General features: G+C 38.3%; 1 protein-coding gene across 5 annotated transcripts in view; it reads right to left on the reverse strand.

Moving 5' to 3' along the window:
• SCML2 (Scm polycomb group protein like 2) overlaps positions 1–14494 on the reverse strand; it is a 118912-nt gene that overhangs the window by 13099 nt on the left and 91319 nt on the right. For all 5 annotated transcript variants that reach the window (XM_063634992.1, XM_055268030.2, XM_055268033.2 and 2 more), the window contains exons 8-11: positions 14228–14445; positions 8513–8633; positions 6071–6274; positions 4453–4635 (exon numbers count right to left, since the gene is read on the reverse strand). In XM_063634992.1, coding sequence (XP_063491062.1) covers positions 4453–4635; positions 6071–6274; positions 8513–8633; positions 14228–14445 — 726 coding nt within the window. The remainder of the gene's footprint in view (positions 1–4452; positions 4636–6070; positions 6275–8512; positions 8634–14227; positions 14446–14494) is intronic.

Here is a 14494-nt window from a genome sequence, read left to right on the forward strand (position 1 = left end):
AATAAATGGTTTCCAGTGGTGAGGGGGAAGAGAGATTGAGGGATGATAGTTAATAGGTATGGGATTTCTTTTGGGGGTGATGAAGATAGTGGTGATGACTGCACAAATCTGTGAATACACTTAAAAAATATTGAATTGTATACTTTTAAAAGGGTGAAATTATGGTATGTGAATTATATCTCAATAAAGTTATTGTAAGAAAAGCATCCTCAAGGTATAGCAATCATAGGAACTAATAAAATCAAAGTCCAGAGGGGGAAGAACCATTCTAGTCTAAACTGAAGATTTCGTCATATTTTTTCCCTATAGGAATCTGCTGATCCTTGGCACTACAGTGAAAATAGAACTTGACACAGACAGAGGGCTATACCTAGGCAAAAATAAATTTAAAAAGATTTAGCAGCTTCACACAGCTGGAATGACAAATCAGAAACTCAAACTCATAGCTGGTTTTCCCCCATGGGATATTTGCCAAGTTCTGGAGCTATACAGGAAGCTGGGGAGTTAGGCTGAAAACTCTTAAAAGGCACGCTGAAATCTCTCACAGTCTCATGATGCTTAAGAAATAAAGACCCACCAGGGGGTCTTTATTTTATTGTGTGTTTGTGGCAAACACACAAGCCACCTAAACACAGGTGCAAAGTTGTGATAATACACGAGGAAGAAGGCTAAAGAGCTGAGCAGCAAACCCCTGAAGGAGAGAAGTACAATTCCCCATAGTCTTTCAAGGCTAAGGAGCTAGGGAATTCCCAGGTTCTCAATCAAAAGCCTGGGAAAGTAACACCTGAAGAATAGCGAGGAATCAGGAGAGAGACTGAGTCTTACTAAAACTGCTCTTCAGTCCCAACCCAGCTCAATCACTGAATGGAATGAGCCCTCCTTTCTGCTTAAAAAAGAGGAAACTTTTTAAGGTAGAAATCTGGAGCTTCTGCGGATCTTTTATATACAATGTCCCACATACAAAAAAATAGTGGTAAACATGCAAAGAAGTAAGACCATATAACCAACTATTGAGAGAAAAACTACTGGTGTCAGTAGACAAAGACTATAATGCAATTTTGATGAGTATGTTCAAGAAAACAGGAAAAATGGACAGAAAAGATCAAAGAATAAAAAATTTCACCTGAGAATTATAATCTATTTTAAAAAGCAGAGAGCTGATAGGAAAGTAAATTGAGGCAACCACTTTGAAAAACTGTTTGGCAGTATCTACTAAAGCCTAATCTACGCATTTCCTGTGACCTAGCAATTCCCTCCAAGATAGATACAGGAACAGAAAGATGTGTATAGAATGTTGATGATAACACTATTTATAAGAGTACAAAACATAACACTATTTACAAGGGCACAAAACAGAAAGCACTCAAATGGATACATACCATGGTAGCATATTTATACAACAGAATATTATACAGCAATGAGAATGAATGACCTAACTATATGCAACAATACAGATGAATCTTACAAACATAATGATGGGCCAAAAAAGCTAGGCACAAGACTAAATGCTGTATAATTCCATTTCTATAAAGTTCAAAAACAGGCAAAAGTAATATATGGTACCAGAAATCAGGACAGTAGGTATCCTTGTGCGAAGTGAGGGGTAGTAGTGGATGAAAGGGGGTTTGACACATTAGCAGTGCTTCTAGGGTACTAGTAATAGCTACTTTTCCAACCAGGGACTGATTATACAGGCATGAAAATTAATCAAGCTACATTCCATGTATAATTTTCTCTATGTATACTATACTTCAGTAAAATGTCTTTAAAATTACTGCTAAAATATGCAAACACTAGATTTGTCAGAATCAAAGTCTCCTAAGAAGAGCACTCTATCTTAAACTATTTTTGAGTCACTTATTTTAAAAAATGTAAGAGAAATGGAATACTAGACGTGAAATCTTAGTAATAATCAACCTCATAACATTTATATGCAACTTCTTTAACTACAAGCTAACTTAAGAAAAACATAAGAGTTCCAACTCAAAGCCATTTTCAAATGGCTAAATTAAGCATTCTGTGAGAGAAAATTAACCCCTAAAATAATGTAAAATATGTGGATTATTCAGTGTATTTTTTCAAATAGTTACCTATTCTGATTATTTAATTAATCTGAAAATTCAAACATTCTGTGTTCAATTTAAAGAAGAATTACATTTTCTTTAAAATCTTTCAAAGAATGGGGTTTTGTAAATTACTGGCATTCTTAATGCTTTGTGTAAGAAATCAGGAAATGGAGCCCGGCATGGTGGCTCAGGCCTGTAATCCCAGCACTTTGGGAGGCCAAGGCAGAAGGATCACTTGAGGCCAGGAGTTTGAGACCAGCCTGGTCAACAAGGTGAAACTCTACCTCTATCAAAAATACAAAAATTAGCCAGGCATGGTGGCAAGCACCTGCAATCCCAGCTATTCGGGAGGCTGAGACAAGAGAACCGCTTGAACCCAGGAGGCAGAGGTTGCAGTGAGCCGAGATGGTGTCATTGCACTCCAACCTGGGTGACAGAGTGAGACTCTGCCTCCAAAAAAAAGAAAAGAAATCAGGAAACTGTACTCTCAACATCTCCAACTCGTATTTTTCCCCAAATTACTCTTAGAAACAGAAAACCTATCAATACACAGACACTCCTCTTCCCACACAGGTGGCCCTTCCCTTTCTAGCCATCTTCCAAATTTCCTACCATTTTTGATGACCTCCTACCTCTCCTGAAGAAGGAAAAAAAAGGATAATATCACATGAAAACATGAAACTTCACTCTTCCTCTTCCCCCTAGTTCTGACAGCTACCTTTTGTTGCTCCTACTTCATGCCAGGCATAATGCAGGCTAAGAACTTACATATACTTTCGTTCAATTTCACAACTAAAGAGGTATCCACTTTGCAGATAAGGAAACTAAGAACTAGAGAGGCTCAGTTCTTTGTCTATGGGCACACAGCTAGTTAACAGCAGGAACTGAATTAAAATGTAGGCCAGTCAGACTTTATACTCTTTCAGCATAGAGATTACAAGGCCAGGATTGGAACCCAGGTCTGACAAACTCCAACACCTGTGCTCTCCATGCCACTGCTTCTCCATGTATACTTTTTGCAAGCATGTCACAGTATCATACCTTTATTTCAAAGGGACTCACTGGACAGCTACACCAGAGGGGAGAAACTGGAAAGAGGACGCCAGTTAGGAGCCTGCTTTACTAAACCAGAGAAGGGGTTAGTACAGTCTGAAGCAGGGTAGTAACAAGGAAATGGAAAAAAGGGGATGGATATGAGAGATGTCACTGAAGTAGAGGAAACAAGCTTTATGAAGAAGGGTGTGGGTAACCAGGAGGACCAGAAAAAAAAGTAGTAGCTAAAGACGTGGTACCCACGCTTCACACTTGAGTGGCACGTGAATTAGAATCCCTGGACTTAAAAAGATAGCCTGTGATGGTACTCTGTATTTCCAGAATCAGCAGCACCTGGCCAGAAAACCATGCGGCAATAACACCTGAGAACTTCAGCTACTCTTAAAAGACCCACATACAATCCTGCCATGATCAGTAGAACATAGTTAGCTTTCATGAGTCACATGAAAAAGAGACAAACCACTCCCAAAAAACAAACAGCACTTGCATAAAAGCTGAAAGAGCTTTCTTGCTTTAGGGATCAGAAGCAAGAAACCCGCTTTTGGTTCTACAGGGCTATCTTACACCTACCCTCTTATTCAGGCATCAGTTTGGGGTTCTTATGGAAGAGAAGCAACCATGGTTCAAATGTCAAATTCAAGCATATCACAGGGCTGGGTGTGGAGGCTCACACCTGTAAATCCCAGCACTTTGGGAGGCCAAGGTGGGAGGATCACTTAAGGTCAGGAGTTCAAGACCACCCTGGCCAACATGGCAAAACCCTGTCTCTACTAAAAATACAAAAATTAGCTGGGCATGGTGGTGGGTGCCTGTAATCCCAGCTACTCGGGAGGCTGAGACAGGAGGATCGCTTGAATCTGGGAGGCAGAGGTTGCAGTGAGCCAAGATTACGCCACTACACTTCAGCCTGGGGTGACAGAGCGAGACTCCGTCTCCAAAAACAACAACAAAACCGTATCATCATTTGTCAAACCTCAATGACTGCATCAAAATCATCTTTATAGCCAATGGGCTCAACACGCTTTGCTAACTTCTGAGGATTATAAAGGTCAGTAACTTTAAAGCCATACTTCAGTCTAATAGAGAATGTTTAACTCTGTGAGGTAGTCAAAATGAAGCCAAACATAAGTAAGCCATGGGCTTTGATTCTCCAGTTCATTATGAATACAAGCAATTACTTTCCTATTTTGAATGAACAAAAACAACTGTATGTTATACATTTCTAATTAGTTCACTGTGGCTAAAATGTTTACTTTGAGGAGAACACAAGGAAAAACAATTACACAAGATTCTCAAGTTAAACAGAAGTGTAAGAGTTTACATTTTCTCTCACCTGACTGATTTTTATCATGCTCTGCAGAGCTGTGAGTATGACTCCTGGAAGAACTAAAAGGCTGGCTACTCAAAAGGTTATCACACTGCAGACTGTGGCAGAAGTTCTCAAGAAAGCGAAGAGCAAATGATGCACTGTTCACTGGAGGGAGCCGGATGGAATGAATTTCCCCATCAAAGGAGGCTATTGGGGAAAAAAAAGGATGTCAGTAATCTCAGAGAGATGAGAAATACAACACTAATTAAAAAAAAAAAACTATCACTTTAGGAAAGGTATTATAAGTCTAATTTGTGTTTTTTTGTAATTCATAAAAGAATAACCTTAAATTATAAAAGCTCCTCTCAAACACAATAGCCTGTATTGGTAAAAACATCCTCATTTGAAAATACTCTTAAGTCAACAACAACAGAAACTCACTGATCTATGTAACACTTCCTTCTATTCCAAATATTCCATGAGTATGAATGTTGTGGTGTCTGATCATAGCCACCAACTGTATCTTATTGCTTAATGACTTCTTGAGTCACATATTTATTTAGAGCTTCTTATAGATAAAATATATTATCAGCCAAGGTACTCTGCCTATAGTGAGCTTAACACAGCATGTAAAACGAAGAATCTGTGACTTTTGTCCCAATTTACATTATTCTGACATAATTTGTCCATTTTAAAAGTAAACTTTTCAAACCAGGGCTTAAAGTCTATAAACATATATTATAACTCCTATAAATGTCCTATTATACTAATATAATAAATATTACAGGCTAGCTGCAGTGGCTCACACCTGTAATCCCAGCATTCTGGGAGGCCAAGGTGGGCAGATCACATAAGGCCAGGAGTTCAAGACCAGCCTGGGCAACATGGCAAAACCCTGTCTCTACTAAAAATACAAAAGTTAGCCAGGCATGATGGCACATGCCTATAATCCCAGCTACTCAGGAGGCTAAGGTGGGAGAATTGCTTGAACCTGGGAGGTGGAGGCTGCAGTGAGCCAAAATCACACCATTGCACTCCAGCCTGGGTGACAGAGTGAGACCCTGTTCTAAAAAGAAGAAGAAGAAGGAAGAAAGAAGAGGAAAGGGAGGGAGAGGGGGAAGGGGGAAGGGGAAGGGGGAAGGGAAGGGGAAGGGGGAAGGGAAGGGGAAGGGGGAAGGGAAGGGGGAGGGGGAAGGGGGAGAGGAGGAGGGAGGAGGATGGGGAAGGGGGATGGGGAAGGGGGAAGGGGAGGGGGAAGGGGAAGGGGAAGGGGAGGGGGAAGGGGAGGGGGAAGGGGAGAGGGAAGGGGAGGGGGAAGGGAAGGGGGAAGGGAAGGGGAGGGGGAAGGGGGGAGAGGAGGAGGAAGGGGGATGGGGAAGGGGGATGGGGAAGGGGGATGGGGAAGGGGGATGGGGAAGGGAGAAGGGGAGGGGGAAGGGGAGGAGGAAGGGGAGGGGGAAGGGAAGGGGGAAGGGAAGGGGGAAGGGAAGGGGGAAGGGAAGGGGGAAGGGAAGGGGGAAGGGAAGGGGGAAGGGAAGGGGGAAGGGAAGGGGGAAGGGAAGGGGGAAGGGAAGGGGGAAGGGAAGGGAAGGGGGAAGGGAAGGGAAGGGACTGAATTAGACAATGTATTAGATAAGTATACCAGTTATCACTTCTCCTCCACGATTATCTGGCTTCAGGTATCCAAAAACAGTTTTAGTTTCAAGGGCACAATCCACACAGGCCTGCACAATCCGGCGAAGCACCACATTCACTGGGCCCGGGCCAAAGTGGTCAGGCAGCTGCTGGATTCTCTTCGGATCCAGGTGAGGGCCAAAGTTTCCATGTTTGTTTACATAGACACAGACTTGAGGAAAAATGCATATGCAGACATAACAATGAGATTGATTAAAAGAAATTTTGTGAAAACACTACATAATCAATGACTATATCCCACTAGCCACTTCACTCACAGAAAACCTAAATATAGTTAATATCAATGATCATTTCTGCTACCTAAAAATATGTAGGTAAATATATTTTTACATTCATGCAAAGACACTGAACCCACAAAGAAACAATCAAAATGTTTATTCAATTTTTTAGAATCTTATCCAAACTGATGACATAAAACCTACAGACATTTTAGGAACATCACAAAATCAATTATTCATACATTCTCACATTATATAAAATGGCACAAAGACAGATGAATATTTTCATCTTTTAATTGTATACACAGTATAAGAATTTCCTTTCAAAATGGGTCATCTTGCTATGCTCTTTTTTGGACTGAATTTCTTTTAAATCACCAATACTTCACCTCAATTGTATTTTCTAAAGTAACCAAATAATTTAAGATATATATAACAGTTAAGTTATATTGATATATATTAATATTTTATTAATTTTAAGAAAATAAAAATGTTCCTTCTATATATACCAAGATTCACGGAAGAAAATTTTAAAATAAACTCTTTCCTTAGTATAATAAAAGCATATGATATAGAAGCAATTCATCTATAATCACATAAATGCCAACTTCCAATAATTTTCTTTACTGAGAATCAACAAATGCAAATCAATATACACTATAAAAACATGAGGGAAGCTGGGCGCAGCTGGTCACACCTGTAATCCCAGCACTTTGGGAGGCCAAGGTGGGCGGATCAACTCAGGTCAAGAGTTTGAGACCAGACTGGCCAACACAGTGAAACCCTATCTCTACTAAAAATACAAAAATTATCTGGGTGTGGTGGCACATGCCTGTAGTCCCAGATACTTGGGAGGCGAGGCAGGAGAATCACTTGAACCCAGGAGGCAGAGGTTGCATTTAGCCAAGATCACGCCACTGCACTCCAGCCTGGGTAATGAAGTGAGACTGTCTCAAAAAAAACAAACAAACTGACGGGCGCAGTGGCTCATGATTGTAATCCCAGCACTTTGGGAGGCCGAGGCGGGCGGATCACGAGGTCAGGAGATCGAGACCACGGTGAAACTCTGTCTCTACTAAAAATACAAAAAAAAAAAAATTAGCCGGATGTAGTGGCGGGCGCCAGTAGTCCCAGCTATTCGGAGAGGCTGAGGCAGGAGAATGGCGTGAACCCAGGAGGCAGAGCTTGCAGTGAGCCGAGATTGCGCCACTGCACTCCAGCCTGGGCGACAGAGCGAGACTCTGTCTCAAAAAAAAAAAAAAACAAAAACAAAAACAAACAAACAAACAAACAAAACATGAGGGCACATCACTACCAAAAATAAAATAAACTGTCCCCCTAAGAAGCATGTTATTTTTAATCATTAATATTGCAAAACTTTCACACACACATAGTCTATATTTAGTATAAGAAAACTGATCAATCTCAGTTTTGCTCTGTTGAAATATACAATTCAACTTTGTGGCAACAGCCAGAGGAAGGACTGTTATCCTTCAGAAATGAAATAGCTATTAAAAATTCAACCCACGGTGCTGATGACATGGACTAATTCTACTGAACACAAGTGAAGCTAAACAAGGATTTCAATGTTTTATATCCTTTGTGTTATATCCATTTAGCTAGTCTTTCCTGCTAATTAAAAATCAGAAATAATAAACTGAAAAAAATGAGATATGTTACAACAATCATTTTAAAAGTGACTTCTATTTTTAAAAAACTAAATTTACTTTTAGTCAGGAAAGAAAAATTAAAAGGAAAAAAAAGTCCAGGGAATAGGAGAGTGTAAGGGAGATAATTTTTAAAAGGCATTAAGAAAAGGTTTGAGGCAGCTTTGAAAATACATACAATACAAAAAGACAAATTTTGAAATGAGATAAAGGGAAAACAAGAATAGATTTGACAATGTAAATTTCATAAATCTTACTTAAATGGATAAAATACTTTAAGAGTATCTGAATTTTCAAGTGACTCATGTATTTAAAGACTTTTTCCTTAATGTAAAATGGAACAACCAGAATTTCAAAATACTTTAATATGAAAAATGCTAAGATAAATGTTTAATATTACCATCTTTTTCCCCTATTATTTTATTTCCAGGACTTCGAAGACACTGAAAATAATACAGGATAAAAGATTAGTAATTCTATACTATTTTTAAAATATGAATTTACCTGTAGACATCACTATTTTACATGGCCCAGAACCGATGTCTTTATATAACATGCCACGGTCTCTGGTCAGCGATTTTAGAGAAGCTGCAGATGTAGAACATATCACAGGCAAAGGTTTTTCCTGTTAAAAACAAAGGGAAAAAAACGCAAGTATACAATACTCATTAATATATTCTTAGATAAGAAAGTCAGAAAATTATAAATATCATTGGTTTACAAAATTATTAGTTATCAGAAGTCCTCAGGTTGGAAACCCGTGTGTGTGTCATGAACTGCAGAACTTTCCAAACTGAGCTTCTCAGAGGACCACGAACTGTCCAGGTAGGGGAGAAAGAGACCAAATGGCTGGGATTCCCTGTCCTACCCCTGCTCCAACTAATCACACCTTAGCCAAATTAGTTTATTCCATAAAATGTACTTTATTTTTTGAGGTTCCCTGTAAGACAAGTTTTTTCACATTGCTAAAGAAAAGTCTGTAAATCTCTAACCCAGAGCAATACCTCCAATAGAAAAAAAATCTCAGCAAAGCAGGGGACAGTTTATTTTCAGAAAGAAGTTGCTCATCTAGTTAGCCTTCGCTGTGTCTAACCCACATTTCTCCATATTACATATAATAATTCTGACAAAATCACCACAGATGGCTTGCTAAAGTCTATACAAAATTATGCCTACTGCCTATAAGAACCAATGTCTCCTGAGCATTGTTAAACTTCACTAGCATTTTGTTTATTTTACATCAACTCTTGGGGTTTTCCAGGAGCTACCTTCAAACATGACTCTCCAATATAAGAGAAGGGACTCCTGTGCACAGAAAAGGTAATAACAGAGGGCATTTACAAGGCAGGAACAAAGGAGTAAAAAATAGAACATTCAATGTTGCTGGAATTTATTTGCTTAAATTAATGGCTGTCGTTTCGGTTGACAGTAATCTAGTAAACCACATTTTTTGTTTAACATTGATACAGTGTTCTTTATCAATGTTAAAGAAACGAAAAATGTGATTTTTTTTTTGTCTTGCTATGTTGCCCTGGCTGGATTTGAGCTCCTGGGCTCAAGGGATCCTCCTACTTCTGCCTCCCAAAGTGCTGGGATTACAGGCATGCGCCACTGCCTGGACACAATCATGTTATTTTTCAGTACTGAATTATAATTACTGGGTTGATCATGTCATTCTTTCACTATTTTAAAAATCTGAAATCTGAATCCTTTGTCTTGAGACATACCAAGATAGTACGTTTGCATTAACACTGAAAATTGAATAAAGGTACATTTACTGAGAAAATGTGCTCCTGCACTCCTCCCTTAAGGGGAGGAAGAAAACGACAACTTGTATCCAAATATGACATAGACCCCATAAATACATACAAGTATTATGTATTCATAATAAAAAGTAAAAATTTTTTAAATAATTTTAAAAAGATTAAAGTACCTGCCCCTTCTCCATCCCCGTCATCAAATAAACAATGTTTTCAAAGAGAGCTCTCCAAAATTATCAAATTAGCTTGGAACTGGAAACTAAAGGAGTCAAAGGAAACTATTTGGTGTTATCTTACATTTTCGCCATTATACCAACTAATCACAAAGACATTTCAGAAGCTGGAAAATATACATACATGTTAATTTTTTAATGCATTTAAAATATTATTTCACTTTAAATTTCACTATTAACTTTTCTTACTTTTATTTTTCATTTAAAAAATTTCATCTGCTACCATTTATATTAGAACAATCTGCTTGATTTTTTTCAATGTTCATGACTATATTTTTGAAATATTTAGCTTTGACTTTTGATTTTTATTTTGTAAATTTTGAGTGTTTTTAAAGAAAAATACCAGTATCAATATGTTTTAAAATCACAATGTTATTTTTTTTTTTTACCATACAGCAAACATAAGTTGAAACAAAATGGAAATGTTATAGATACTGATATGGGATGGCTGAACTCAGGAACGTGTAAGATAATACTGCTGGCATTTAATTCAGTCAGCCGCAAGAGATCTGAAAAGATTCTATGTCTTTATATTTAGAGTGCATCTCTTGTAGACAGGATATATCTGGGTCTTTAAAAAAAAAAATCCATGTTGATAATCTCTGTCTTTTTAACTAGAAAGGATAATCCACTAACTTTTCATGCAATTACCAGCATGTTTGGATCTGGGTCTACTTTTTTTGTTGTTGTTGTTTTTTGAGATGGAGTCTCACACTGTTGCCCAGGCTAGAGTGCAGTGGCGAAATCTCGGCTCACTGCAACCTCCACCTCCTGGGTTCAAGCAATTCTCGTGCCTCAGCTTCCTGAGTAGCTGAGATTACAGGCACCTGTGAGCATGCCTGACTAATTTTTGTATTTTTAGTAGAAATGGGGTTTCACCATGTTGGCCAGGCTGGTCTCGAACTCCTGACCTCAGGTGATCCACCAGCCTCAGCCTCCCAAAGTGCTGGGATTACAGGCGTGAGCCACCACGCCTGGCTGGGTCTACTATTTTATCGCCTGTTTTTGATTTGTCTCCTCTGTGTTTGGTTCTGTTCCTCCTTTTCCTTTCCTTTTTTTCCCCCCTTTTGAGACAAGGTTTCACTCCTGTCACCCAAACTGGAGTGCAATGGCACCATCTCAGCTCACTGCAACCTCCACCTCCTAGGCTCAAGCAATTCTGCTGCTGCCTCAGCTTCCCATGTAGCTGGGGCTACATGCGTGCACCACTGCACCCAGCTAATTTTTGTATTTTGTGTAGAGATGGGGTTTTGCCATGTTGCCCAGGCTGGTCTCAAACTCCTGGGTTCAAGTGATCTTTCTGCCTTGGCCTCCCAAAGTGCTGGGATTACAGGCATGAGCCACTGTACCCAGCCCCTCCTTTCCTTTTGTTAATAGTTTATATTCCTTAGAATATTTTATAATGAATATATTTGAATATTCAAATATTCCTTAGAATTACATTTTAATTTTCTATTGGCTTTTTAGCTATACTTCTTTGCTTTTTTTTTTTTACAATATGCCCTGGGGATTAGAATGTACATCCTTAACTTTCTACAAGCCACATAAAGTTAATATTGTACCACTTCACATAAAATAGTGAAATCTTGCAATGATATAGGATCCATATCCCCCACGTCAGGCCTTTATACTACAATTGTTTCATGTCTGTTAAATATAAACTCTGCAACACTGTATTGTAATTAGTTACAAATAGTCATGTTATTATAAGTCATTTGCATTTACCCAAAGATTTACCATCTTCAAAACAATTCCTTTCTCTTTGAGAAACCAGGTTTCCATCTGGTCTCATTTTCCTTTAAGCATTTCCTGCAGTGCTGGTTCGACAGTGATTTATCTTAGTATGCTTTTATCTGAAAATGAAAATGTCTTCACCTTCATTCTTTTTTTTTTAAGAAATATTTATATCTTTTGTTCCATAGAAAAGAGTAATAAGGGCCGGGCGCAGTGGCTCACGCTTGTAATCCCAGCACTTTGGGAGGCCAAGGCGGGCGGATCACGAGGTCAAGAGATCGAGACCACGGTGAAACCCCGTCTCTACTAAAAATACAAAAAATTAGCCAGGTGTGGTGGCGGGCGCCTGTAGTCCCAGCTACTCAGAGAGGCTGAGGCAGGAGAATGGCGTGAACCCGGGAGGCGGAGCTTGCAGTGAGCCAAGATTGCGCCACTGCATTCCAGCCTGGGCGACAGAGCGAGACTCCGTCTCAAAAAAAAAAAAAAAGAAAAGAGTAATAAGGAAAAGATTTCCTTCACAATAGCAACAAAAATCATAAAATATGCAGAAATAAATAAGAATAAATGAGAGTATAAATTATATGAAGAAAACTATTGAATTCTACTAAGGAATCTTTTCTACTTTATTAAGGTATAACTGACAAACAAAAATTATATATATGCTAAGTTCACCTTCATTCTAGAAGAGTATTTTTGATAGATACAGAATTTCGGGTTGACAGTTTTTTTTTGTTTTGTTTTGTTTTGTTTTCCTTTCAGCCCTTTAAAGATGTTGTTCTACTCTATTGTGGCCTCCATGGCTTTTGATGAGAAATGTCAGCTGTTAATCAAATTTTTGTTTCTCTGCATGTACTTTTTAATTTTTACATTGTTACCTTTAAGATTTGCTCTTTGTCTCTGGTTTTCAACAGTTTGACTCTAATATGCCTCAGCTTAGATGTCTTTGTGCTTATTCTGTTTGCTCTTGGCTGAGTATTTTGTGTCTATGTATTTCTTTCATGACATTTGGAAAATTTTGAGACATTATTTCTTCAAATATTTTTTCTGCTCCAGTTTCTCTTTCTTTTCCTTTTGGGACTCCAATTACATTGTATTGGACCTTTGATATTATCTAAAAGGTCTCTGGGTCTCTGATCGTTTTCTTTCTCAATCTTAGTCTTAGTTTTTCACCCTGGATAATTTCTATTCTATCTTCCAGTTCATTTACTCCTTCTTCTGTCATCTCCAGTCAATTCTGGTTAATTCTGTGCAGTGAATCTTTTACTTCAGATATCATATTTTTCAGTTCCTGAGTTTCAATTTGGCTCCTTTTTATCCTTTGTTTCTCCACTAAGATGGTCTTTTTAATCAGTACAATTGTGTGTGTGTGTGTGTGTGTGTGTGTGTGTGTGTGTGTGTAATGTCATCGAAGACCAGTTGAATAACCACTTTAAAATTTTTGTTTCCTAGTTCTAATATCTGGGTTATACTTGGGTCTGTCTCAGTTGATTTTCTTTTCTCTTGAAAATGTTATTCATTTTACTATGTATTTGGGTAATTGTGAATTACATTCCAGATGTTACAAATATTAATTTGTGCAGATTCTAAATTCTATATTTCTCTGATGATTGTTATTTCTTTTGTTTAGCTAGTAATTACCTTGGCTGGACTTGAACTTTAAATTATGATCTTGGGCCTAATTTCATCCAGCCTCAGTTCAGATCTTTTGCTTTAGCTACACTGGCCTGTGTGTATTAGACAAACATGCTCAGATCAGGGGTCTGTCAGAGACGTTGATAGACAGAATTTGCAGATCCCCTCTCTGGTCCTTTCCTTTCCAAAATCCCTCCATTCCCTTTAACAGCCACAGTTTTCCTGGCTTTTCTGTTTTCTGGTTTCCCTAGGCCAGATAAATTGTTTTTCTACTAATACTCCTGTTGCTTCACATGCTACACAAAGTGTACTTGACCTAAGGCTTAAAACCACAACGATGGAAACTCACTTTGTGTAACACCCCTTCTCCCAGTGAGTACTTCCCCTGCCACCAGAATCTGTCTGCTTCCATTCACTCTTCAGTGTCTTCAGGTTGTTGCTTTTTCTATTATTTCTAGGTTTTAGAGTTGACTCCAGCATTATTGAATTCATCATATTGATTCTTCTCTCCCTGCCCCAGTTTATTGAGGTATAATATATGTACAGTAAGATTCACTTCACATTGATTTTTAAAGTATACTGAGTTTCAAATTAACTAGTCTGAACATAAATACACCCATGTATTAATAGTACTTTCATTGTGGTTTTGAAGAAGTAGAACACTATAAAAAGTTTTAAGTTTACCCAAGCAAAGAAATAACAATCTATCGATAGTTATGTGAGGCTTTCAAAAGCCTACATACTCTTAGTACATTTCTAAAGACCCTCATCATACTCTTAGTAAATTCCTAAATTGTATGTTATAAATAATAAGGCACTACAAAAACCTATAATACAAATTAGAAGGACATACAACTAACCTTTTTTCCTGAGTTTGGACCTTTTTTCCTTGGTGTGATATTTTTAACAGAACTGCTCCTTTTGGGGACTACAGTAGGTCCAGGTGGTTTAATTCGACTTGATCTCCTGACCTGCTGTGTTGGTAATATTAGAGTAGTTTTCTGTGGAGACTGCATTGAATGCTGGCTCGCTTCGGAAGGAGAAGACTCTGTTTTTGCTATATTCTTTACAATAGGAACTGAGGAAAAAAATACAAAAAATATTAAAGTAAATGACACAATTAAGGC

This window comes from Symphalangus syndactylus, chromosome X, assembly GCF_028878055.3.
Source record: "Symphalangus syndactylus isolate Jambi chromosome X, NHGRI_mSymSyn1-v2.1_pri, whole genome shotgun sequence".
Lineage (NCBI taxonomy): Eukaryota > Metazoa > Chordata > Mammalia > Primates > Hylobatidae > Symphalangus > Symphalangus syndactylus.